Consider the following 25,622-nt stretch of genomic DNA (forward strand, 5'->3'; position numbering starts at 1 on the left):
ACTGCATGGAGTACTGGGTGTTACACAAAAATAATGAATCGTGGATCACCACGTCAAAAACTAATGATGTATTATTTGGTGACTAACATAACATAATAAAATTAAAAATAAATAAATTAAAAGAAACAACAACAACAAAAAAACTCTGCTGGAAGTTTCTATGTAGTCTCATATCAAGAAGATAGATTTCTCTGATCTTTATTTCAAATAATTGACTTAAATTTTAGAATAGAATAAAAAATGTGTTTAATGGTTTATAACCTTTGAAATAAAGTACACAATTTAAGAAAAAGTTTTCAGTTTACTTTCAAATCAATGTATATTTTAAGCCAAACTTGATCCAGATGTTTCTGATTCATATACTAATACATCAAAATGTTGTTTCATATGGATCTTTAATGTTAGCAAAGTTGGGGTGAACCGTCTTTCTTGTAGGTCTCCAAAGGGTCATTTAATTTTTAAAGATAGGAGGTCATATTTTTCCAATAGGAAATCCACTTATGTGGATTCAAATCATGTTCAAATACAGAGTCCCATTAGGATTTGGAGAAAACAAGTCATCTCTTCCTTATTTTATCATGCTTCTCTAAATATACAAGTGTTGAGAATTACTTAAGTCATGGCCAAATGGATTTTTGTTTTATCATATCCCCAGTAAAGTTTAGGCTTTAAGCCTCTTTGTAACTGTTGGCTCATTAAAACAGTTAAAAATCCCAGAAAATGGTGTAAGGTTCTTTGGTGAATAAGTGTGCTAATAACTTTCATAAACAAAATCTCACTATTTGGAATTTATAAAACTTTCTGCTACAGTCTTGGGATTCATTAAAAAGCTGATTATATCAGCCCTGCATATATGTTAAAAGGCACATTTCATTGATCATTCAGTAATGTGCTCTGACTTTAGAAATGTTTTATTAAATACTACTATTTACTATTCATTGTCTAAGATTGAAAGGCAGACAGGTTTAAGAAAAAAGCATTCCAGGGGCACCTGGGTGACTCAGTCGATTAAGTGTCCGTCTCTTGATTTTGGCTCCTGTCGTGATCTCAGGGTACTGGGATTGAGCTTTGAGCCGGGCTCTGCACTCAGCATGGAGTCCACTTGAGGATTCTCACCCTCTCTCTTTGCCCCTTCCCCCCACCTCATGCTCTCTTTGTCTCTCTGTCTCTAAAACAAATAAATAAATCTTTAAAAAAAAAGCACTCCAAATCACTGAACAATCTTTACGTTTTTAATGCCATTGAACAACATAAATGCCACTCCTTATGCTTTTAACTTTAGTTTGTATGTGTGTTTGATTGAACATGAAGGCATATTATGTGTAGCACTTTTTTCCCTCTGATTATGGACCTTAAAATGCTAGGAATGATAGTTATGATTGCAGTTGAAAATGTTTGCCGACTATATTAGGGTGTGAGAAATGAAAATGGAGTACTGAGGCAATTGTTTGGGTTGTCTTCAATTCTGTCATTCATTCAACAAATACTTACTTGTTCCAGGTTTTATGTTACCTCAAGTAACATAACATTTTATGTTACCTCAAGTAACATAACATTTTATGTTACTTGAGGTAACATAAAACTAAATTGAAAGGGATCATCTCCTCAAGGAGTTAACTATTGGAGGTGGGAGATAAGGTAGGCCATTCATTTATTCATTCAACAAATGCCTATTGAGCACTTACTATGATATGGGAACAGTTCTAAGCCTCAGGACACATGCCCCATGCCTAATTAGAACACTCAGACCCCTGGCCATAGTACTTAATTTGGGAAGAGTTGCCCCTGGTATTGTCTGCCAGAACTGTTGGGGAAATTGTTTTCTGCCTATGAGGGTTTGCAAAGATAGCCTGATGTGGGTCTTGTGGGCTGCAGATATTTATTGAGCCTAGAAGAGCTGTCCGAGATAGGAAGAGTGAGAGCTATATATGAGTACCTGGATCCTGCTATGCTTGATGCTAGATACCTATGAACTTTCATTTATGTAAGCTAATGAAATCTCTATTTTATTCGACTTAGTTTGAGATTGGATTTTATCACCAGGATTTGCAAGAGTCCTGACTAATAGAATGACATAACGTTGATTTCTATCATTCACTATCAAACACTAAGCTGGTAAGCCCCAAACTTACTGAATTCAAACCATTAAGAATACATAGACAAAAATGTAAAATACTTACAGCTTGGACACGTGTCTTAATTAACTACTTACTTCATATTTCAAGGAAAGATATCACATCTCAAAATTCCCTAGTGATGCAGGACATGGTAGTAGAGTTTTGCTTTTATTTTATTTTTTATGTATTTATTTATTTACTTTTATTTTATTATGTTATGTGGGCACGTACTGCATGGAGCACTGGATGTTATATGAAAACAATGAATCGTGGATCACTACATCAAAAATTAATGATGTATTGTATGGTGAGTTTTGCTTTTAAATAGAATGTTGGCACTTGAGTTTTTGAGGGTACTGTAATACAGTTTTCCAAGGGAAATCCAGAAGTTCAGATGTATTAGAAGGCTGATAGAAACAGTACTGACTATGGCCCTGCCTGGGAAGGGAAGCAAACTCCCAACCCTGCACACTGAGAATTATAAGACATAGATTAAAAAAAATTGAAGACACAAATAAATACAAAGATAGTCCATGTTCATGGATCTCTGTAACATCATAATAGTAAGTGACACAAATTCTATCATTGAAGATGTTTTAATGGTTCAGCAGTACCAAAGTAAGAAGGCAAAGTAAGAAGGTGGTGGGGTGAGTAATATATATAAAAGTATATACATGAAAAGCCATCAGAAAAAAAGGCTAATATTTCAAAGGTAGAAAAATTGTCTTTAATATACTCAGAGGAAGGATATAGGCATTAATACTCTGGCTGTGATTTTATGTTGAAAAAAGATAAATTGCTTCATTTATCCACTTGACATCTCTGTTTTAGTGTTTTGAGTATATGTACATAATTCTTTTGTCTGTGCATTTTTGTATATAAAAGTTCCAACATTTGAAAGTTGGTTGTTAGGACTTTTTCTGTTCAACCCCTTAAGAAATGTTGGTTGTAGGCCAAGAAAACCTCATAGATGCCCCACCCCTAAAATCATTCAGTTCTTTTTGCGGAAGAGTGTCAGGCACTTTTGAGATAATTTAATATTCCTTGTGCTGATGGGCAGAAGCTTCCTTGTGCTGAGCTAAATAAATGTGGCCTTTCTGAATTTCTTGCTTCTTTGAGGTTATAGTAAGAGGACCTGGGCCACATTCTTGGGATGTTCTTTCTTCCACGGGGCTGAAGAGTTGGTGTAAGCTTGAGGAGCTGCCCCTCTCTAGCCTACTTTCTTTGGCTAACCTCTGACACCTCTGACTCCTTGTCTCCCATGAGCAGCTCAGATGGGCTAGAGGGGTAGGTAGGCTAAGGCTTCACTTCTTTAAGATGTTTTCTTGCACCTCAAGATTAGACTAATGGCGTCATCTATGCACCTTCAGACCGTATGCATACTTTTATCACAAACATGACATATTTTATTGAAATCGTTTTCCCCATGCTTCTCTTATCCATGGAACTATAAGCTTTTTGAGCATAGGAGTTATGTGTTATTTATCATTATATTCCCAGCACACAGCATATTGTCTGGCACATAAAAAATCCTTAATCAGTGATTATTGGTCTGAATGATCATCAAAATGGATGATTTTATAAAGTATATTATTATATAATTTTCATATTACCTATTTTATTTAACCTTCACAGCAAATATGAAATCTAGATCCTGTTATTATCTCCAGTTTACAGATAGAAGAAAACTCGTAAAATTAACAATAGACTAAGCAAGGAAAATATCTAATCATAGGATCAGTCTTTTTGTTAAAATATGCAAAAGTACTTTATAAACTGTAAAGGGCATGTAAATATATCATGCTTTTGCTTTGTATCACTATACATATTCTTTCTATTTCTATTTGTTTGGATATATCGTCACTCTCCTTTCATTGGTCGAGTATAAAGAGTTCTCTCTTACCACTGCAATGCCCATTAGGAACTGGGCAGGGAATCCCTACTGAGCGAGGGGTAGTGGATTTTCAATTCAGTGAGATGAAAATTTGAATTTTACACAGAGATTAAATAACTACGTTTTTTAAATGAGGCTTTGGATGACAGCAGTGAACTAAACCCAATATGGACCAGCTGGCTTCTCTCTAAGCCTCTTCTGAGGAAAGCTGCTTTTTTGACAATAGTGGCTGTGGCCAACCCTTTAGATAGAATGCCTTACTTTGTTTCAGGTGACCCTGACACTTGGACTTCAGTGATAAGGCCAAGGGTCAAAGTTTAACCTGGAGCCAAACATCAGCAGGCTTACCATGGAGGGTAGTGTGCCCATATAGCTACTGATTGGTCAGTGGGCACTTAATCAGATTTTCATTCTTAGGGAATTTGAACGGAAGTATGAAGCATTATATCCCAACATAGCCATTGTTTGCTTTCTTGCCCTCTTCTCTGCTGTCTTGAAGGTGCCTAACTCCACACCAGAACAGAAACAAAAATTTAAAAATCTGCTCACCAAGTTTGAAGCCAAAGTTTCCATGCTTGTACAAAGAATCATTTTTCACTGCTCTGAAAAAAATAAGTCTTGAGAAGTGGAGAAGTGAGGGTACAGGAGGGTGACAGGAACATGTAGGAAAGTGGATTTCTCCAACTGAGAAGGAGAAGGAGGGCCACAAGGAACAGATAATAAAGTAGAAGAGATTCCAGGCAAGCTGTCCCTGAGGGCAGACCCCACACTGGCCTGTGGCTTGAAGTCAAATTGAGGTTCAAGAATCTTGGACGCTTGTTAGGCCTCCAGAACTGAGGAGCTTGTACTTCTTGTGGGTGGGTGGGGGGCACACTGTGATGGACCTGACCAAGCAGTTTGAAATATCCCTAAATGCTAGGGCAATGGTAGACCCACTGTGCTTGCTACAAAAACCTTATAAATTTATTTTAATTTAATTTAATTTATTTATTTGAGAGAGAGAAAGATCACAAGCAGGAGGGGAGGGGTAGAGAGGAGAAGCAGACTCCCCGCTGAGCAGGGAGCCTGATGCGGGACTCTATCCCAGGACCCTGGAATCATGACCTTATAGCCAAAGGCAGCCACTTAACTGACTGAGCCACCCAGGCGCCTCAAAAGCCTTAAAAATTGATAGTTTTTGCAGGGACTGTAGAAGAAGAGGGATGGAGGGCAACTGAGTCCCTGTGATGTGAGAACACTTGACTATCAATCAGCAGGTGACCCTGCCAAGAGGACAATAGGAAACCAGGCACTGCTTTGTATCCTGTATCCATAAGGCTTGGTCTGGGGCAGCCAGGACTGTTTTCTCTAACTCCTTACTTTCTTCTGTATACACTATTATAATAAATACCCATCAGCCAAGTAAGCAGAGTTTATTTCTCTATTCTTTGAAACTTCAAGAACCTAACAGTCATCTTTAATAAAATACGGGAGGTGTACTATTCAGGATAAGCCTGGTTAGCCTGTGGTGTCTAATAAACAGCCAAACCTTAGTGGCTTAAAATTACTCTAAGGTTTATTTCTTGTGGCATTCCCATCATGGATAATTTGAGGGTTCTACTCTGCAGTGTCCTCTTTTCAGAACTCAGTCTGATGAAGCTGCTCTAGCTGGAGGTTGCTGGTCATGTGGCAAAAGGAAAGAGAGCCATGCACTCTTTATTATTAAGCACTAGCTCTGGAAATATCTGCCTGGCACTTATGCTCATATTTCATTCGCCAAAGCAAGTCACATGGTCAATGTGACTTCACATAGGCCCAGAACAACATCCTATCAGGGGCCCAAATGTTTTGTGGACAGCAGCAATGATGACTAGAGAAGGAAGAGGACAACTAGATGAAACCGAATTTCTGTGATTTTGAAGAATAGGATATTACCATCTTGAATAGTCATTCCAAAAAAAAAAAAAAAAATGGACTGTTTGTCCCATGGCTTAGTGATCTTTTTGTCATATAGAAATATTTTTCTTGAAACAGTGCGTGTATTAGGATAGAATTTTATAAGGAAATTCATGATTAAGATTTCTTGGATAATGTGCCATTCATTCATAAGGGACTGAAGAACCTTTGCTGTGATAAATGGGAAAAACTGTGACCCTGTGGTCATGGTCTATTTTCCTAGTTCAGTGAGCTGTGTGTGTTAGATTTTAAGTTAATGCTTGATGATGTTTAGGTTTTGAAACCCCAGCATAGTGTGGCGATGACTATGAGATATGGTCAAAAAGCAACACATGGGTTGCCTGGGTGGCTCAGTTGGTTAAGCATCTACCTTTGGCTTGGGTCATGGTCCCAGGGTCCTGGGATTGAGCCCCACATTGGGCTCCCAGATCAGCGGGGAGCCTACTTCTCCCTCTCCCACTACCCCCTGCTTGTGTTCCCTCTCTTGCTCTCTCTCTCTCTCTCTCAAATAAATAAATAAAATCTTAAAAAAAAAAAAGCAACACAAATTGAGAGGGCATGTGATTAAATAATCTTTTTTTCCTCCCTAAAAAGATCTAGCATTTGTTTAGCACTTTATAAATTACATTTTGAAGGACTGTCAAGTCACTCTAGATTTAAGCAGTTACTTCACAGAAATGTCATTCATTTAAACATCTTGGAAAATGTTTCTATCATGTGAAGCTCTATAGAAAGTATTATAAGATCAAATACAGTAATAGAGAAAAGCTAGCTTTCAGACATATTTTGAAGTCACACAATGAAGTAGAAATTCAGTAAGGATTTTGAGAATTCGAGTGTGAGGAAAAAATAGGTTTTGTGTTCTTTCCACCGTTCATAGCATTTAAGGAATAAAAATCTGAAACTGTGTTTTCCCATCTCCAAACTGAGTTCATCATTAAAAGAAATCATGATTTAACTCTTAAATGTGTCTTATATCTTTAGCAGGCCCTTCACTAATTGCAGTCCTCTTTACTGGGTGTGCCAGATGTTGCCTGGATGTGTGAGCCACCCTGGCATCATAATGTTTTATAGTAAAAAATTCTTGGCACCACCTCAGTCCTTTTCTCGTGCAGAAGAGCTGTAGGGAGAAAATAACAGAAATGAATTTCTGAAGACTGTAATTCTTGAAGATTTTCTGCTTAATGATTTTTATACATATTACCCCCTCTCACTCCACTGTTGCCGAGATTACTAAAAAAAAAAAAAAATTTTTTTTTAACTTTAATCCTTGTAAAAAGCCACAGGAATATTATGGTTAAGCCTTTCAAAGCTCTCCCATTATTACAGGAAACTGTTAGAGGGCTTTGAACATTCACTGTTTAGTTTCCTAATTATTTCAGTTTGAAATTTTAGCCAAGGTTTGCTTCTGCTTTGAAAGTTCACACAAATGTTAAAGGACACAATTTACCTCGAGATTTAAGAGAGCCAGTGATAGTATTGGGTATTTCCATACCATTTACAAGAACTTTCCAGTGGGTGATAATTTAGCAAATAGATATTTGAGTGTTTGTCTGTATTTTAAAAGTTACTCATAGAGATCTGTAAATGCTCCCCACTCTTCTAGCACGAGGACATGTTTTCTCTAACGTTTTGCTCTGAAATATTTCAAAGTTAAAAAAAATGAACCCCTGCTGAATGTCACAGAGGTGCACCAATTGTTAACATTGCTACTTTTAAAAAATTCCTCTTTCACATCATATACACACAGGTGATTGTTTTGCGGAATCATTCAAAAATAAGTTGCAATGGGGCGCCTGGGTGGCTCAGTCGGTTAAGTGTCTGACTCTCGGTTTCCACTCAGGTCATGAGGTCGAGCCCCACATTGGGCTCTGCTCTCTGCTTGGAGTCTGCTTAAGTTTCTCTCTCTCCCTCTCCCTGTGTTTCTCCCCCTGACTTGTGCTTGTTCTCTCCCCCTCTGTCTCTCAAATAAATAAATAATCTTTTAAAAAATTAAAAATGAAAAATAAGTTGTAAGCACCATGCCACTGCATTCCTAAGTATTTCAGCATTATCTCTTCAGAACCAAGTCGTTTCCCCACATACTGCAATGCCATTGTCACACCCACAGTTTTAATATTGATACAATAAGCATATAGTCAGTACTCAGATTTCCTCAACTGATACCAGTAAGTCCCTTATGGCCCCCTTAAAAAAAATCCAGGACCCAATCAAGGGTCACATACATCATTTAGTTGTCTGTGTCTCTTGAAGTTTTTAACTCTAGTGTCCAGCCTTTGTTTTATCTTTCATACTATTGACATTTTGAAGAGTCGAGATCACCTGTCTTTGGGAATGTCCCTTATTCTGGTAAGATGATGATTTTTTTCACCCCAAATAATACCAATTAATTAGGTGTCTTTTCTGGAAAAGCAAACAAGCGTTTGTATTAAGCCTTTACACTACCTGTGCATTTCTGATGTTGCACGTCTTCTATAACAGATTTGGATTAGAATTTGATTAGGGTTATTTTCTGGAGACTTTTGAGAACCTAGCTTAGTGGATGAAGGTAGGGAATCACTGGGCATATCCTCAGTATGTCCTCTTTGGCTCCTTTCAAACTCCTTAATCCAATAGGCTGCTGTCATAGGAATTTTCTGCTAATTACCCTCTTTATCCAGGCTCTCCTCCACCTAAGGATGGTAGGTATAGAGCATGATGTGGAAATATTCTGAGCCACACTGCCATAGGTTTATATCCTATCCCTGCCTTGTACAACTGCAGCAAGTACTAACTTTATTAACCTTGGTATTAACCTTGGGCAGGTTTCTTAATCTCTTTAAACTTGTTTCTTCATCTGCAAATATCACAGAGTTATTGTGATGGTTAAATGAAATAGTGTCTATTAAGAGGCATTGTAAACAATCATTATAAATACTAATTCACTAATAATATGATAAATCATAAGTAATTATAAATCATTATACTGACTTCTTATCAACTCTGATCTGAAATCCCTACTCTTAGGCCAACCTTGGGAGATCTCCATGGAGCCATATGGCTTCTGCCATTGTGGTCTATCTTTGTCTTCCACTATTTTGGTCAGTCTTTCTTTCTTCACTGCACCTGACACATAGCCGGAACTCAGTGCACATTGAATCAAGGAGTGAATGTTACTAATTTCCATCTTCATTTCTTTGTTCTTGTTATCTAACATGGCCTTTCTCCTTTTTGTCTCCTAATAAATCATCAACAGGTTCTGACTGAATGTCCGGTAGTCTTTTATAGATACTACACTATATGCTTTAGGGAATCACAAGATTTATCAGATGGAAGTTTTCCCCTTTGTGTTCTGAACAAATTTACAATCTGGTTGAGATGATAGGATATACTCTCAAATCATAATACTCCAGCTAAATTTAGCTGGAGCAGAGTTCATGAAAGGGAGCAGTGGAGCATGCAGATGGAAGGGCAAACTGAAGATTGCCTTGCTTGGCCCTACCTTGTGGCTTTAGCACTCAACTACCCAGAAAGGGAGGGAAGGAGGGAGGAAAGGAGGGGGTGAAAGGAAGAAGGGAGGACTCATTTTTAAATTGGACTAAGTGAGTATCTTTGCCTTTTCTTTCAAACCAGATCTATGTCATGATGTTTGCATGCATTCTTCTAACCCATATACTAGGTTTACATTGTAGCTCTTGAAAGTACCTCATGTGCTTAATGGGACAAATATAAGCAAAATTTCACAAACCATTGAATTACATTATTATTATTATTTTTGCTTTGCATTCTTCATAGAATGGTTAGTTGTAAACACAGACATAAAGGCAATATACATGGGTATTCCTTTTTTCCTGGCTCTTTTAGAAAATACAACTTCCCTCCCTGGTATCAGTTCCTATCGTAAGGTAGATAAATTTGCCTGAAGCGTGAAACATTAATCCATCATAAATTCAGTGGTTGCTGTTTTCAAAGAGCTCAACTCTAGTGTGGGAAATAATAAATTTAAGAATACAAGGTGAATACAGTAGCTTCAAGGCATAATATGGATAAAATGTTGAAGAAATACACACAAGAGAGATCACTTTGGGTTAAGTCTAACTATTGCAGATGTAAGCTAATTCTCAACCAAATCAAATCTTCTCAATGTCCAGTCATGTCACAGAGGTACTGTAGGGATATTATATAGCTACCAACTATTGATTGCCTCCATTGTGCCTGGAATTTTATGTATATTTTCCAATCTTTACAGCAACTCTTTAATGAAACCAATGATGTCCCCATTTTTCAGATGAGGAAACAAAGGTCAGTAAGAATAACTTGCCCAAAGTCATAGGACTAGTAAGTAACTAAGCAGAGATTTGAGGTCAGTTCTGCCTGACTCCCAGGCCTATATGCGCTTCTGTGTGTTGCATTACGCTTTAGAGGACCCATGTTCCCAGGGCTCCCTGCCTCGAGGCTCCTGGTGTCTCAAGCACTCCGGGTTGCAGAGATTTCAACCAATCGCTTCTCTTGCACACTCCGATTTCCATGCTTTGTTCCTTTTGTGGTGGAATTGTCGACCTGAGCCCAGAAGGTTTTTATTTTTAGCTTCAGATGGTGTACCATCTGTTCGGTGATCTGGTGAGACAATCCAGATAGCAATTTATTTTCACGGAGGCTGAGAAGCTTTTTGGAAATATTTGAGCTATGCGTCCGCTTGCGAGGGTTGAGGTGCATCCGAGAAAGAAGTCCATTTCTCTTGTGGGAAAAGAATTCCTAAGGGAGAGAGGCAGTCGTAAGGTGTTCTATCTCAGATGAGAGAAACTCTCTGAAAATAGCCCAGCTACTGTTCCTTAAATCACTGTTGCTATGAAACATTACGTTTATTGCTCATTGACTCAGCCACTGAACCTGTCTGGCTCTCTGTACTCATCATGCTAGAGAACAAACAACTTTTCTCCTTGGCTCATACGTGAACACTGCCAGGCATATAGAAACTGAGTTCAGAAAACCTCACCACTCGCCTCGGCCTTACTAAGAAACTGCTTTGAAACCAATCAAAGCATGACAAATAATTGCATTGAATGTCTCACATTATTTTTAATTAAAAAAAAAGGCATTTTGTTTTCTTACAGATGAGGAAGTTTTTGCAGAGAATTCTAAGGAAATATTTTTTAATATTTTCAAAACAACCTATTTTTTTCTTTTAATTTCAACTAAAAATAAAAGAATATACGTTTGTGATAAAATCATTTAATGTAAAGCAGAAGGAAAGAAATAAAAATTATGATGTAGACATAACTGATGTTAACTTTTCGGTGAATTTTTACCATCTAGTCTTTTTTATTACCATCCTTTACCATCTAGTCTTTTTGCCATCAATTTTTACTATATGTGCTTAATATGCTGTATGTGTATGTACACAAATGTGAATAAAACAGTTTTTATATAGTTGTATATGCACACACACATATGTATATAGTTTTTATACATAGTTATTATAGAGACAAATAAAAATAAAAAATAAACTGAGTTTTCTCTGTTGAAAATAAGGGAAGAGAATTCTCCTTTTACTTGGAACATTTACTTTAGAAAACTTGTAAGTACTTCCTCCTTTCTTTGAAATGTATATAAAATCTTCTGAAGACGAGATAGGCCTTTTGTCAGCTTTAGGACCCAGGAACTTCTTTCTTCTGGACCCAGAAACCATCTCTTTGAATGTAGGCCTCAAGAGAGGTAAGACCCTTCTCTTCAGTCCCTGTGGGAAGGTAGGAGCCTATGTCTGGTGGGTGCTTTGCTCCACATTTTAAAACTACCTCCTGCCATAAAGCTATGAGAAGTTTGTTTCTCTTCTGGGTATAGCCAGTTATTTAACCCAGATGGCCACCCCAATTACCAAATTACTAAATTGAGGAGTGTGATGTGTGACAAATGGTGTTGTAAAGTACTCTTACTTGAAGACTAGGTATTGTTTATCTTGTGGACGTGTTTGTAAGGAGTTGAATCAGCTTGGCTATATAAGGAGATGAGATTCCTTTCTCGGCAATTTTTTAGTGCATTGCCTATGGTGGACATCACATTCTGCTTTAATGCTTATTCAATATTAAAAGTTTGTTTTTTTTTTTTACTACCTTTGTGAGAGTTCGGGGTTGGGAGAAGATTTTGTTTTTATGGTTTCCCAGTGTTATATATGTGTATGTGTGTGTGTCTTAGATGAAAAATAATATGAAGAGGAGCTTGGTGAGATATTATCTTTCTTATTAATATATCCTAATTTTAAAATACTCAGATTATCCAATCTGGATTTTTTTTTGTTTAATAGTTAATATTTTATCTTATTTGGAAAAGATCTGGCCATTTAAATTGCTATTATTTAATTTAACTTAGCAAATCTCCAAAGTTTTAAGTTACCAGGAAGAATACATAAAATAATCATTCTTATTCCCTGACATCAAAAATGATAATTATGTTATATGCATATTTCTAACTTTGCAAAAGGGCTACCTTTTACCTTTTGATATAACTGACAATAATGCTTTTGAGAAGTGGAAGATAATCCGAAACAATTTGAGCGTCAATTAATTTTTTCATTAGAAATAAAGAAAATTAGGAGATTTATTTTACTAGATTAAAAAAGTTTGTCCTAACCCTTTTTTGTCATAATGTATGAATATAAAGAGCATTAAAATTATTTATGGGAAAAACAAATATATAAAAGGTTATCTATGAAATAATAAGGCAGAGACAATGTCTAATTGAATGTAGCTGCCATTAGCACTCAGGTATCTATTTTCTTTTTCTTTACATGGATTATTGTATTCCAGGTCATTGTCGTACTCATGATGTTCTGGACTCGATGTTATTTAATTTTGGTGGCATTGTTACATTTTTCTAATTATTCCTTTAATAGTGTGAAGAGTGACCAATGTCAGTGACTTTTCCTTTTCTTAAATAAGACGGATGATTTCTATTTTGACTTCAATGCTAATAACGTTTTCCTGTTTTTTTTTCCTCTGGAAGGATGTTGAGTTTAACTGACTTCCTTCCATCATGATTTTGCTTAGGAGTTTAGAGTACCCCAGGAAACACCTAAGTTCAGAGAGTGTGACTTTAGAATACTTGTACAGGTCACTCTAATGGGCCAGGAGGTTGATGAGTAGGAGACTGCCTTGCATCATGCTTGAATCTCAAGCCCAATTTCCAATGTGGTCCCTTCATCTTTCTTCAGTATTTTCATTATTTATTATTTTGGTGAGGGAAGAATATTTCATGCGCTGCTACCAGAAGTAGCATTAAAAGTCAGAAGTCTAGGGGTGCCTGGGTGGCTCATTTGGTTGAATGTCTGACTCTTGATTTGGCTCAGGTTATGATCTCGGGGTTATGAGATGGAGCCTGCTTGAGTTCTCTCTCTCTCCCTGACTTTCTCTCTCTCTCGATTTCTCTCTCTCTCTCTCCCTCTCTAAAAAAAAATCAGAAGTCTGCTAATTTTTCTTTCAACTATAAAAGTGAGAAATCTATATTTTAGTAAATTTGGATCAGGCAAAGAAGTGAAAGGGGGAAATAGGAAATAGTTACCCATTTTCCCACCATCTAGATAAACACTAACATTTCGTCTTTTTAAAAAAATCTTTTTCATTGCCAATGAATAGAATTAAACTCTGCATTAAAGGTATTTAGAACAATTTATGCTTAGATCTTATGAAACTTGGCACTTGAAAATTTGTAATCATGTACTTTAAAGTTGTGGGTATAATTAATATAATTCAGTTATTTTGGGCAAGTTCATTGCTTGACCTAAAAGTAAATCGGTTTTACAGGTGTTGGTATTTCAAGCCACATGGTAATTTAAAAGCAATCACTCAATATCAGCCATGGAGTTTAGTTATTTTACTTCTTTGAACTTGTAAGAGTAATAATATTGACTGGGTGCTATGGACTGAATATTTGTGTTATCCCCCCTCCTGCAAATTCATATGTCAAAGCCCTCATTTCCAATGGCATTTGGTATTTGGAGGTAGGGCCTTTGGGAGGTTTAGGTTTAGATGGGTCATGTAAGTAAAGTCCCCATGATGAGATTAGTTTTCTTATAAAAAGAGGAAGAGACATGAGGTCTCTTTCTGTGCTCACATACCAAGGAAAGGCCATGTGAAGGTGGCCTTCACCGAGAACTTGACCATGGATCTTGCATTTTCAGCCTCCAGGATCATGAGAGTAAATGTTTGTTGTTTAAGCTACCCAGTCTATGGTAGTTTGTTATAGCAACCTGAGCTAAGACACCGGGTTTGAGAAAAGAGGCAAGTAGAATGAAAAGATCAGGATAGATACATAATGTGGACTATTAGTTCCCAAACTCCTTTCTTCCTTTCAGTCTCCCTCCTACCTCTTTCCCTCTCGTCTTCTTTTTTTTAAAGTTATTTATTTGAGAGAGTGAGAGTGAGAGAGCATGCACATGAGGGCTGGGGGGCAGAGGGAGAGAGAGAGAGTCTTAAGCAGACTCCCTGCTGAGTGTGGAGTCTGATGCAGGGCTTGATCTCACGACCCTGAGATCATGACCAGAGCTGAAATCAACCAACTGAGCCACCCAGGCACCTCCCTTTTCTTCTGCCTCATCCTGCTATCTCTGCTGGTGGGTATGAGTGCCACATGCTGTCTTGCTCGAAGGAAGACTGTGCCATCATTTAGTTTCTTTTCTTTTTTCCTGAGATGGAGTGTGTCTTAGGAATAATCGTTGTGAAATTCAGCACCTGGGTTTGTACAATGGCCATTTCTGAGTTGTTTGGAACTTTAGGCCAGTGGGTTGGCAATGATGAGGTGAACCTCAGCTGGCTTAGAGATGAGCACATTGATTCAGCAGGGGTCGGAGGAGCACACATGGGCCTTGGAGTTTGACTAATCTGTATACAAATCATTCTCTGTTGTTCTTTAACTGCTTGACCTTGGACAAGGTCCTGGACCACTCCATGGCTTATTTTACCTGTTTGTATAATGAGGAGACACTTACATACCTAGTTAGGAGGCCCTTGCAGACTGTTGAACTTTCACTCTTGATGCTGCAGGCTCCTCCTCCACAGCACAGTCGGCCACACACTCCAAGGGTCTCCATGAATCAACCCCCAATACTGTGCTCTCCAAAGGCCAGGAAATCCACCACTATGACCAATGCCCTTTTATTCTTATGTTGATCTGGCTGATATCCAGCAGGAGACTAAAAGGTGATACCTTAGCTCTGGATCTCCAATTGGATAAATAAACAGTATATCACTTGATTAAATGTCTCTAAGATGGTACATAATTAATTTCCTACTTGAGACTTTTGTACAGCAGCCAGACCCAGGAGTATGGCTTTGGCATAGGTATCATGATGTCTTTATTTTATTACCCTTGTTTATAGTTTATCAGTGGAAGAATGCTATGAACAAGGCACATAGGTTAAGTTCTCCATTCAAAAAATATCAACTCCAACCTGTCAGTTGCTAACATGCAAAGGACATCATTGAGATATTTTTATTAGGCATTAAAATCCCAGCACCACCATTTTCTAGCTTGGAACCTTGGGCAAGTATTTTAACTCTCTGAGGCTTAGTTTCCTTCTGAATGAGGTGTAAGGAGTAAGTGTATCCTCAGCTCTCCCCTAATCATTTCCCCCATTCTATTAAGGAAAATTCCTCTGTTAAAATGCTGATGCCCTGGGTCTGCAGAATCCAATAATCTAACTAGGCATTAAGCCTTAGGCCAGTGAGTTTATCAGAGCCATGCATTGGGAGGCAATGTAGCCCAGTAGGTAAGAGTGGCAGGCTTTATATCTTTAATTCATTATTTTTTTTCCATTTTATGGCCATTCTCAGTCTTACTGCTATAATAATTTCCAAGCTGGTTTCTTTTTACTTTTTCCTGACTATCTCCAATATCTTGTCCTAATAGGAGCCAGAGCAATTAAAAATCTTTTAAATGACAATCTGATCATGTCTTCCTTTCTTTAATTCTTTTCATATTTTTTTAATATCAACCAGTTTCCCCCCAGTATTTCTCTTTTTGCCTTCATTTTAATTCAAGTAGATGGTGGTTAGTTTTATATTCTTTGCCTCAGGCAAAGGATGTGGCATGGAGAAAAGCAGAAAAATTGCTCCTAAGTTTTGAATTCCAAAAGTTCATCCTTATTAAGGAGATTATTCTAGATGTCTCCAATAAGAAAGAGAATGAAGAAATATAAAATGCAGAGAGGGGTATATTCCTCCCATTAGAAATTATTACCTGGGTTAAGAAGGGTGGAACCAAGAAGACACACTAAAATCAGAAATATCAGTGTGTTTTGAGTAGATGGGTCCTATGCTTCAAGTTTAACAAGGCAGAATTCCAAGGGGGTATCAAGACCTCAAAGAAAGAAGGGTGTCTATATATCTAGGCAGATACACCTATGTGTGCCATAGCATGGTACAAAACGAGCAAAAATATTTTCTATGTCCTTATACATGACATGAAATTAGCAGAGTCCCTACACTGATAGAGCCCACATAGGATTAAGGGACAGTGTCATAGCAGTAATTTCTCTTAGAACCCTGGGGAAGGGAAAATGAAAGATGTTGATGAATGAGAAATCAGATTCATTGAAATAAATTTTCCAGCACCCCAAAGAAATGATAACTTCAAACAAGAATTGAGTTTTTTTTTTTTTTTTTAAGATTTATTTATTTATTTATTTATTTGACACAGAGAGAGAGAGACAGCTAGAGCGGGAACACAAGCAGGGGGAGTGGGAGAGGGAGAAGCAGGCTCCTGGCTGAGCAGGGAGCCTAATGTGGGGCTTGATCCCAGGACCCTGGGATCATGACCTGAGCCGAAGACAGACGCTTAACGACTGAGCCACCCAGGCGCCCCAGGAATTGAGTTTTGGGGGCACTTTGGTGGCTCAGTCGGTTAAGCATCCTACTCTTTATTTCAGCTCAGGTCATGATCTTCAGGTTGTGAGATTGAGCCCCACATCAGGCTCCATGCTGGGAGTGGAGCCTGCTTAAGGCTCTCTCCCTCTGCCCCTCCTCACCCTACTCTGGTGCTCTCTCTCTCTCAAAAAAACAATAAAAATAAACAAACAAACAAAACAAATAAGAATTGAATTTTGTTTTTATTCAAGTATCACATGCATATAGTTTGAAGGGCAACAGTATTAAAAGTCTTATATTTAAAAAGTCTCTCTTTTTCTGTTTCTCACATTCCAAAACCCCCAGTCAACTACTTACGTTCTTTTAGCCATTTCCCCCCACCCCCATTCATATAGTTTTTATTGTGGTAAAATAAACATAAAATTCACCATCTTAATCATTTTTTTAAATTCTTTATTTAAATTCAATTTAGTTAACATATACTGTATTATTAGTTTCAGGGGTAGAATTTAGTGATTCATCACTTGCGTATAACCCCCCGTGCTTATTACATCAAGTACTCTCCTTAATGTCCATCACCCAGTTACCCCATCCCCCCACGCACCTCCCCTCCAGCAATCCTGTTTGTTTCCTAGAGTTCAGTGTCTCTTATGGTTTGTCTCCCTATTTTCATCTTATTTTATTTTTCCTTCCCTTCCCCTATGTTCATCTGTTTTGTTTCTTAAATTTCAATTATGAGTGAAATCATATGGTATTTGTCTTTCTCTGACTTATTTCTCTTAGCAAAATATCCTCTAGTTCCATGTTGTTGCAAATGGCCAGATTTCATTCTTTTTGATGGCTGAGTAATATTCCATTGTATATGTATATCACACCTTCCTAATCCATTCATCTGTCAATGGACATCTGGGCTCTTCCCATAGTTTGGCTATTGTGGGACATTGTTGCTATAAACATTGGGGTGCATGTGCCCCTTCGAATCACTATGTTGGTATTCTTTGCATAAATACCTAGTAATGCAATTGCTGGGTTGTAGGGTAGTTCTGTTTTTAACTTTTTGAGGAACCTCCATACTGTTTTCCAGAGTGGCTGCACCAGTTTGCATTCCCACCAACGGTGTAAGAGGGTTCCCCTTTCTCCACATCCTCACCAACATCTGTTGTTTCCTGAGTTGTTAATTGTAGCCATTCTGACCTGTGTGAGGTGGTATCTCATTGTGGTTTTGATTTGGATTTCCCTGATGTCAAGTGATGTTGAACATTTTTTTCATGTGTCTGTTGGCCATTTGTATGTCTTCTTTAGAGAATTGTCTGTTCATGTCTTCTGCCCATTTCTTGACTGGATTTTTTTGCCCCAAGCCCATTCATATAGTTTTTCCATTATTTTTATTGTGGTAAAATAAACATAAAATTCACCATCTTAATCATTTTTAAGTGTACAGTTTAGTGGTATTAAATAATTCATAATGTTGGGCTACCATCACCACCATCCATCTCCAGAACTCTTTTCATTTTATAAAAGTAAACTCTGCACCCATTAAAGAATAACTACTATCCCTCCCTTCCCCCCAGCCCCTGGAAACCACCATTCTACTTTCTGTCTCTGATTTTGACTACTCTAAATACTTCATGTAAGTGGAATCATATAGTATTTGTCTTTTTGTGACTTGCTTATTTCACTTAGCATGATGTCCTCAAGGTTCATCCATGTTGTGGCACGTGTCTTCCTTGGGGTGCCTAGCTGGCTCAGTTGGAAAAGCATGTGACTTTTGATCTTGGGGTTATGAGTTTGAGCCCCACATTGGTTATAGAGATTACTTACATGAATAAATAAATAAAAACTTAACAGAATTGTCTTCCTTTTTAAGGCTGAATGATATTGATTGTATGCAGATACCACATTTTGCTTATCCATTCATCCATTGATGGATGGTTGAGTTGCCTCCACTTTTTAGCTATTGTGAATAATGCTGCTATGAACATGAGTGTACAAATATCTCTTCAAGACCCTGCTTTCAGTTCTTTTAGGTACATATCCAGGGTGGAATTGCTGTATCATACAGTATTTCTATTTTTAATTTTTTTGGGAACTACCATACTGTTTTCCACAGTAGCTGAACCATATTATGTTCCCACCAACACTGCAACAGTGTTGTTCACTGCAACAGTGAACAAGTTGCAATTTCTCCACATTCTCACCAATACTTGTTACTTCCTATTTTTGTTTTGTTTTGTTTTCAGTAGCCATCCTAATAGATGTGAAGTGGTATCTCATAGTTTTGATTTGCATTTCTCTAATGATTAGTGATGAGCATCTTTCCATGTGCTTATTGGCCATTTACATATCTTCTTTGGAGAGATCTCTATTCAAGTCCAAGTCCTTTGCTCACTTTTGTTGTTGTTGTTGTTTTTTAAAGATTTATTTATTTATTTTGGAGGGGAGAGGGGCAGAGGGAGATAGAAACTTAAGCAGTCTCCATCCAGAGTGTGGAGCCCAATGCGGGGCTTAGTCTCATGACCCTGAGATCATGATCTGAGCCAAAACCAAGAGTGGGATGTTTAACTGACTGCGCCACCAAGGCACCCCCTTTTTGCTCACTTTTGAGTTGTTGGGTTTATTTTATTGTTGAGTTTTTGGAGTTCTCTATTTATTCTTGATATTAATCCCTTATCAGATATATGATTTGCAAGTATTGTCTTCCAGTCTGTGGGCTGTCCTTTTACTCTGTTGACAGCATCTTGTGATGCATGATTTAAAAATTTTTATGAAGTTCAGTTTGTCTATTTTTGTTGCTGTTATTGTCTGTGTCTTTCTTGCCATATACAAAAATCACTGGCAAATTCAATGTCACAAAGCTTTTCCTTTATGTTTTCTTCAAAGAGTTTTATAGTTTTTAGGTCTTTGATCCATTTGAGTTCATTTTTGTAAGTGGTGTTAGGTAAGGGTACAACTTCATTCTTTTGCATGTGGATATCTAATTTTCCCAGCACTATTTGTCAATTAGATTGTCCTCTCCCCATTGAATAGTTTTGACCCCCTTGTCAAAATCATTTGACCACATATGTGAGGATTTTGTCCTGGGCTCTCTATTCTATTACTTTGGTCTATGTATCTGTCTTTATGCTGGTATCACACTGTTTTGATTACTATAGCTTTGAAATTAAGAAGTGTGATTCCTCTAACTTCATTTTTTTTTTTTCAAGATTATTTGGCTATTCAGCATTTTTTGAGATTCCATATGAATTTTAGGATGATTTTTCTATTTCTGCAGAAATCATCATGGAGATTTTGATAGGGATTGCATTGAATCTATAGATCACATTGGGTAGTATTGATATTTTAACAACATTAGATCTTCTAATGCATGAATATGGAATGTGTTTTCCATTTATTTTTCTTAATTTCTTTCAACAGTGTTTTGTATTTTTCGTTTTACAAGGCTTTCAGCTCCTTGGTTAAGTTAATTCCTAAGAATTTTATTCTTTTTGATGCTATTGTAAATGGAGTTGTTTTTGCAATTTCCTTTTTGAATTGTTTATTGTTAGTGTACAGAAATGCCAATGATTTTTATGTATTCACTTTTTATCCTACTGGATTCATTTATAAGTTCTAACAATGTTTTTGTGGAAACTTTAGGGGTTTTATAGATAAGATCATATCATCTGCAGAGATAATTTTATTTCTCTCTTTCCAATTTGGATGTCTTTTATTTCTTTTCCTTGTCTAAGTGTATGGTTAGGATTTCCAATACCATGTTGAATAGAATGGCAAAAATGGGTATCCTTACCTTGTTCCTGATTTTGTAGGAAACGCTTTTAATTTTTTACCATTAAGTCTGATGTTTTTCATATATGGATTTTATTTTATTTTATTTTATTTTATTTTTTTAAATTTTATTTATTTATTTGAGAGAGAGAGAGAAACAGCACGAGAGGGGAGAGGGTCAGAGGGAGAAGCAGGCTCCCCACTGAGCAGGGAGCCCGATGCGGGACTCGATCCCGGGACTCCAGGATCATGACCTGAGCCGAAGGCAGTCGCTTAACCGACTGAGCCACCCAGGCGCCCCATATATGGATTTTATTATGTTGAGATCGTTTGTTTCTATTCCTAGTTTGTGAGTGTTTTTATAAATTCATTTTGCTGAATTTTGTTTTTATTTCAATGAGAATTTCATAAGGGATATTGATCTGTGGTTTTCTTTTCTTATAGTGTCTTTTTCTAGCTCTGGTATCAGAGTATTGCCAACCTCAAAGAATGAATTAGGAAGTGTTCCCTCCTCTTCAATTTTTCAAAAAGTTTGGGAAAGATTGGTGTTCTTTTTTTTAATAAATGTTTGTTAGAATTCACTGTTGATGCCATCCTGACCAGGACTTTTCTTTGTTGTGAGATTTTTGATTACTGATCAATCTCCTTGCTATTTATAAGTCTATTCAGATTTTCTTTTTCTTGGTGAGTTTGTATTTGCAGATATTTGTCCATTTCACCTGGATTATTCAATTTGTTTGATTATAATTGTTCATATTACTCTCTCACAATCCCTTTTATTTCTGTAGAATCAGTTGTAGTGTCCCCACTTTCATTTCTAATTTTAGTGATTTGAGTCTTCTTTTTTCCTAAGTCTATCTAACTATAAATATTTGTCAATGTTGATCATTTCAAGGAACCAACTTTTGGTTTCATTGATTTTCTCTACTGTTTTTCTGTTCTCTATTTTATTTATCTTTGCTCTAATCTTTATTTTTTCTTCCTGCTAGCTTGGGTTTAGTTTGTTCTTTTTCTGGTTAAGTTTAAAAAATAATTTTACTGAGGTATAATTTTAAGTGTACAGTTTGATAAGTTTTGACAAATGTATACACCTGGGGAACTGTCACCACAATCAAAATATATTAGGTATCCATCACTACAAAATATTCCTTTGTGCACTTTCCAAGTTAACTCCCTTCCCGCACTCTTGGGCATGGGCAACCACTTCTCTGTTTTCCATCAGTGTAAATTACATTTGTCTAGTTTCCTGATACCTTATGTAGTCTTAGTGCCTGGCTTCTTTTGCTCAACTGCATGGTATTTTTGAGATTCACCCATGTTGTTCAATGTATCAATAGTTTATTTCCTTTTATTGCAGAGCAGTACCATTGCATAGATGTATCACAATGAAAAAAAATCTATTCTGTTAGTGAACATTTAGCTTGTTTCTAGTTTTGGCTATTATGAATGAGGCTGCTATGAACATTTATGTACAAACCTTCCTCTGGAAAAATATTTTAATTTCCCTTGGGTATATCCTGGAGGTGGGCTTGCTGGATCATATGGGAAGTGTACATTTAACTTTTTAAGAAACTGCCAAACTGTTTTCCAAATGTGTCATTTTATATTCCTTCTAGCAATGTATAAGAATTCTAGTTGTTCCACATTCCCATGGAGACTTTGAACAAGTTATTGAATCCTGTAAGCCTCCATTTATTTTTCTGTAAAGTGGGCATAATCATAACAGTTCTATCTGGCATACATATATATATGTATATGCATGTAAGTAATGGGATGTTAAGTTGAAAAATTTGAGAGAGAACGATAATACTGATACTACATATTAAAGTGAGGTGGCACATTAAAATTCAGATTTTGAAAACATGTGACCAAAAACCAGTTTTATGATTCTTTGACCTTTCTTCTAGAAATAGGTCACACTTTGCTAAGGCCTGGGGGTTTGCTGAGATGCAGGACTTTCCATGCTAAAACTGGGACAGTTCCAGGCAAACTAGGAAAGGTTGATCACTGTGTTGACATTAAAGATAGAGAGTGAAAAAGGAGAGTATTTGAGAAAAGATTTTTTAGGAGGGAAATTCTGTCACATTGTTTTTCAATACGTTCCTTTCAAGGAGGCAGGGTGGAGATTTGTACCGCCTTTTTCTCAAGCCTAGAGTGAAGGGAGCCTCAGTGAGACTACTCCAAGAGCTTTACATTTATGTCCTGGATTTTGAGACACCCAGAGCCTGAAATCTTATTGCCATCCAGGAGATCTTCAGTATGGGAGAGACCTAGCTGTGCGTTGTGTGAGGAGTGAGCACAAGTTGCTGTGCCTGGGAAGCAAGTGCATTCCCTTCTAGAAGAGGTGGAATTCTCCTTGTAACCTAGATATTGTCCACATAGCAAAGACAGCTGTCTAGAGCCATTGGAAGTCCTGTCCAAGAGCCTTTCCTGGAAGAGATGCTATGTGGAGGATAAAACCAAAAACCAGGGACTGAGGGAAAAGGGGTCAGGGGAAGGAGAGATACTGTCCCCTCACTGAAGTTACAGCTAGAGGAGCCCAGCACGGGAGCTTCTGCTAAAGCTTCTAAAGCACCCTAAAGTAAAAGAGTCATCTGGAAGCATTTGATTGGTCCAGAGAATTGAAGCTGTCTTGTAAGAGTCATCACATCCCTTTTTCCCCCTGTGTGGGAAAGTGTAGGATTGAGCTGAGCTGGAGGCAGGTGGGACTATAAAGGGGATCTCATGAGAGGAGTACCAAGGACCAGGATGGGGGAGTATCGGGAGGTAGAGAAAGGAAACTAGTACCCACACATAGAAGAAAGTCACTGCTAGGGAAGGTACAAAGACAGCTGAGCAAACTTGACCTACTCCCTCATTTGCCCTCTTATTTATTTAATTACTTATTTATTCAAGACTTATTGAGAGTCTGCTCACAGTGATATGGATTGTGTTGGGTGCTGAGAACACAGCACTGAACAAGGTACTCAGGGAGCTCACAGTTCTATTTAAAGGAAAGACATATATACATATAATTATAACCCAGTATGATACATTCACAGACCAGATAGAATATCCAATTTCTTTTATTCATGTACTGGGAAAATCAAAACTTCGTTACAAACCGATAATTCCCTAAGTACAGAACTTTCAGGTGAATCTGGAATGAGGGAATGTGGTTTTAGGCCTGAGACTAGAATGGATCTTTCCATTCTAGGTTTCTCATAGTGAAATGCCAACATGACTCATCTCCTAGACCCAAGTGGAAAAGCCTGACATATCAAATCTTGTGCCCAAAGCCCCAGCTTGGGGAGTGTATTGTATGAAATCTGGTAGAGCTAGTCTATTTATTTACGTCTTAATTAAGGCTTTTACAGATCAATCAGATTTCAATTCATTATGGGTACATAGTTAAGGCCCTACATATTTACATTTTGGTTAAAGTCTATGATGACATTTTTTTTGTACACTTAATCTGCATGAGGGATAAATAAAAGATTTGGCACTTTGATATCAACATAAAAGAGGTGGTGATCTATGCTTGAAATGTGTGTGACCAAGCATTAAAAGAAAGGTGGGTGGCCAGACCTGGGCCAACAAAGGCAGATGATAAAGTGAAGGGAGAGAGACCCAGAAGATGAAGCTGAGCACAAGTTATAACAGAAGAACTTACTTCTCTAGAGTTTTAAGATAATATGATAAGGGATACTTACCAATATTTTTATTGCTGTTATAACCAATGACCACATAATCAGTGGCTTAAAACAACATACATTTGTTACCTAACTGTTCTGGAAATCTGAAGTCACAAGGGTCTCACTGGGCTGACACAAGGAGGTCAGCAGGGCTGTGTTCCCTCTGGAGTCTCCAGGACAGAAACCATTTCCTTATGTTTTTGAGATTCTGGGAGGCACCTGCATTTCTCAGCTTGTAGCTCCCTTCTTCTATCTTCAAAGCCAGCTCCCTGGTGTTCTAACAGCCACCAGGAAGTTTCTCTCCTTTAAGGATGCCTGTGATTGGATTGGGATCCCTGGATAATCCAGGATAATCCCTCCCGTCTCAAGGTCCTTAACCTTAATCACATCTGCAGAGTCCCCTTTGGCACATAAAATAACATAATCACAGAGCCTGGGAATTAGAACACGGTCATCTTTGGAGGGCCACTGTTCTGCCCACCCCGGAAAAGTAACCTTTGTCACCTCAAGCGTCTGTTAAAATGAAATGAAATAAGTTTATGAAAGTGCCTAACAAAATGTACCTGGCACAGCTTTTTCGCAATGGGTTTGCCACCAGAACACAGGTGTGAAAACCACCGCTCAACCTAAACCAAAATGGGAAAGGAAAAGACTCACATCAACATCACACAGCTCACATTGCTTGCAAGTTTGCTGAGCTGAAGGAGAAGATAGATCGTCGTTCTGGAGAAAAGCTGGAAGATGGTCCCAAGTTCTTGAAATCCGGTGATGCTGCCATCGTTGATATGGTTCCTGGCGAGCCTATGTGTTTTGAGAGCTTCTCTGACTGTCCTCCTCTGGGCCGTTTCGCTGTTCGTGACATGAGACAGATGGTTGCCGTGGGTGTCATCAAAGCAGTGGACGAGAAAGCAGCTGGAGCTGGCAAGGTCACCAAGTCTGCTCAGAAAGCTCAGAAGGCTAAATGAATATTATCCCCAATACCTGCCACCCCAGTCTTAATCAGTGGTGGAAGAACGGTCTCAGAACTGTTCGTGTCAATTGGCCATTTAAGTTTAATAGTAAAAGACTGGTTAATGATAACAATGCATCATAAAACCTTCAGAAGGAAAGGAGAATGTTTTGTGGACCAGTTGCTTTTTGTGTGTGTGTGTGGCAGTTTTAAGTTACTAGTTTTTAAAATCAGTACTTTTTAATGGAAACAACTTGACCAAAAATCTGTCACAGAATTTTGAGACTCATTAAAACAAAAGTTTAATGAGAAAAAAAAATGTACCTGGCACAAAGAAGAAACTGAGTAAATGTAGTTAATAATGAAGACAACAGTCCAATAACCAGGTAAATTGTAAAGGTGTAGCCCAAAGGTAGCAGCACCAAGGAGACCTAGAAATGAAAGCAATGACCA

General features: G+C 37.6%; 1 protein-coding gene across 1 annotated transcript; it reads left to right on the top strand.

Moving 5' to 3' along the window:
* Nucleotides 1–2,650: 2,650 nt before the first annotated feature.
* Nucleotides 2,651–25,339, top strand: LOC110593584 (elongation factor 1-alpha 1-like). Its single transcript, XM_044915207.1, has 2 exons — nucleotides 2,651–2,735; nucleotides 24,866–25,339. Exons 1-2 carry the CDS (start codon nucleotides 2,651–2,653, stop codon nucleotides 25,183–25,185), a joined length of 405 nt encoding a protein of 134 aa, XP_044771142.1. The 3' UTR covers nucleotides 25,186–25,339.
* The last annotated feature ends 283 nt before the right edge of the window (nucleotides 25,340–25,622 follow it).

Source organism: Neomonachus schauinslandi, chromosome 5 (genome assembly GCF_002201575.2).
Source record: "Neomonachus schauinslandi chromosome 5, ASM220157v2, whole genome shotgun sequence".
Lineage (NCBI taxonomy): Eukaryota > Metazoa > Chordata > Mammalia > Carnivora > Phocidae > Neomonachus > Neomonachus schauinslandi.

Coding starts and splice junctions, on each gene's coding strand:
- LOC110593584 (XM_044915207.1), top strand. CDS start 2,651: ATGTTCATGGATCTCTGTAACATCATAATAGTAAGTGACACAAATTCT. Junction 2,736..24,865: donor AATGGTTCAGCAGTACCAAA/GTAAGAAGGCAA, acceptor AAAATGGGAAAG/GAAAAGACTCACATCAACAT.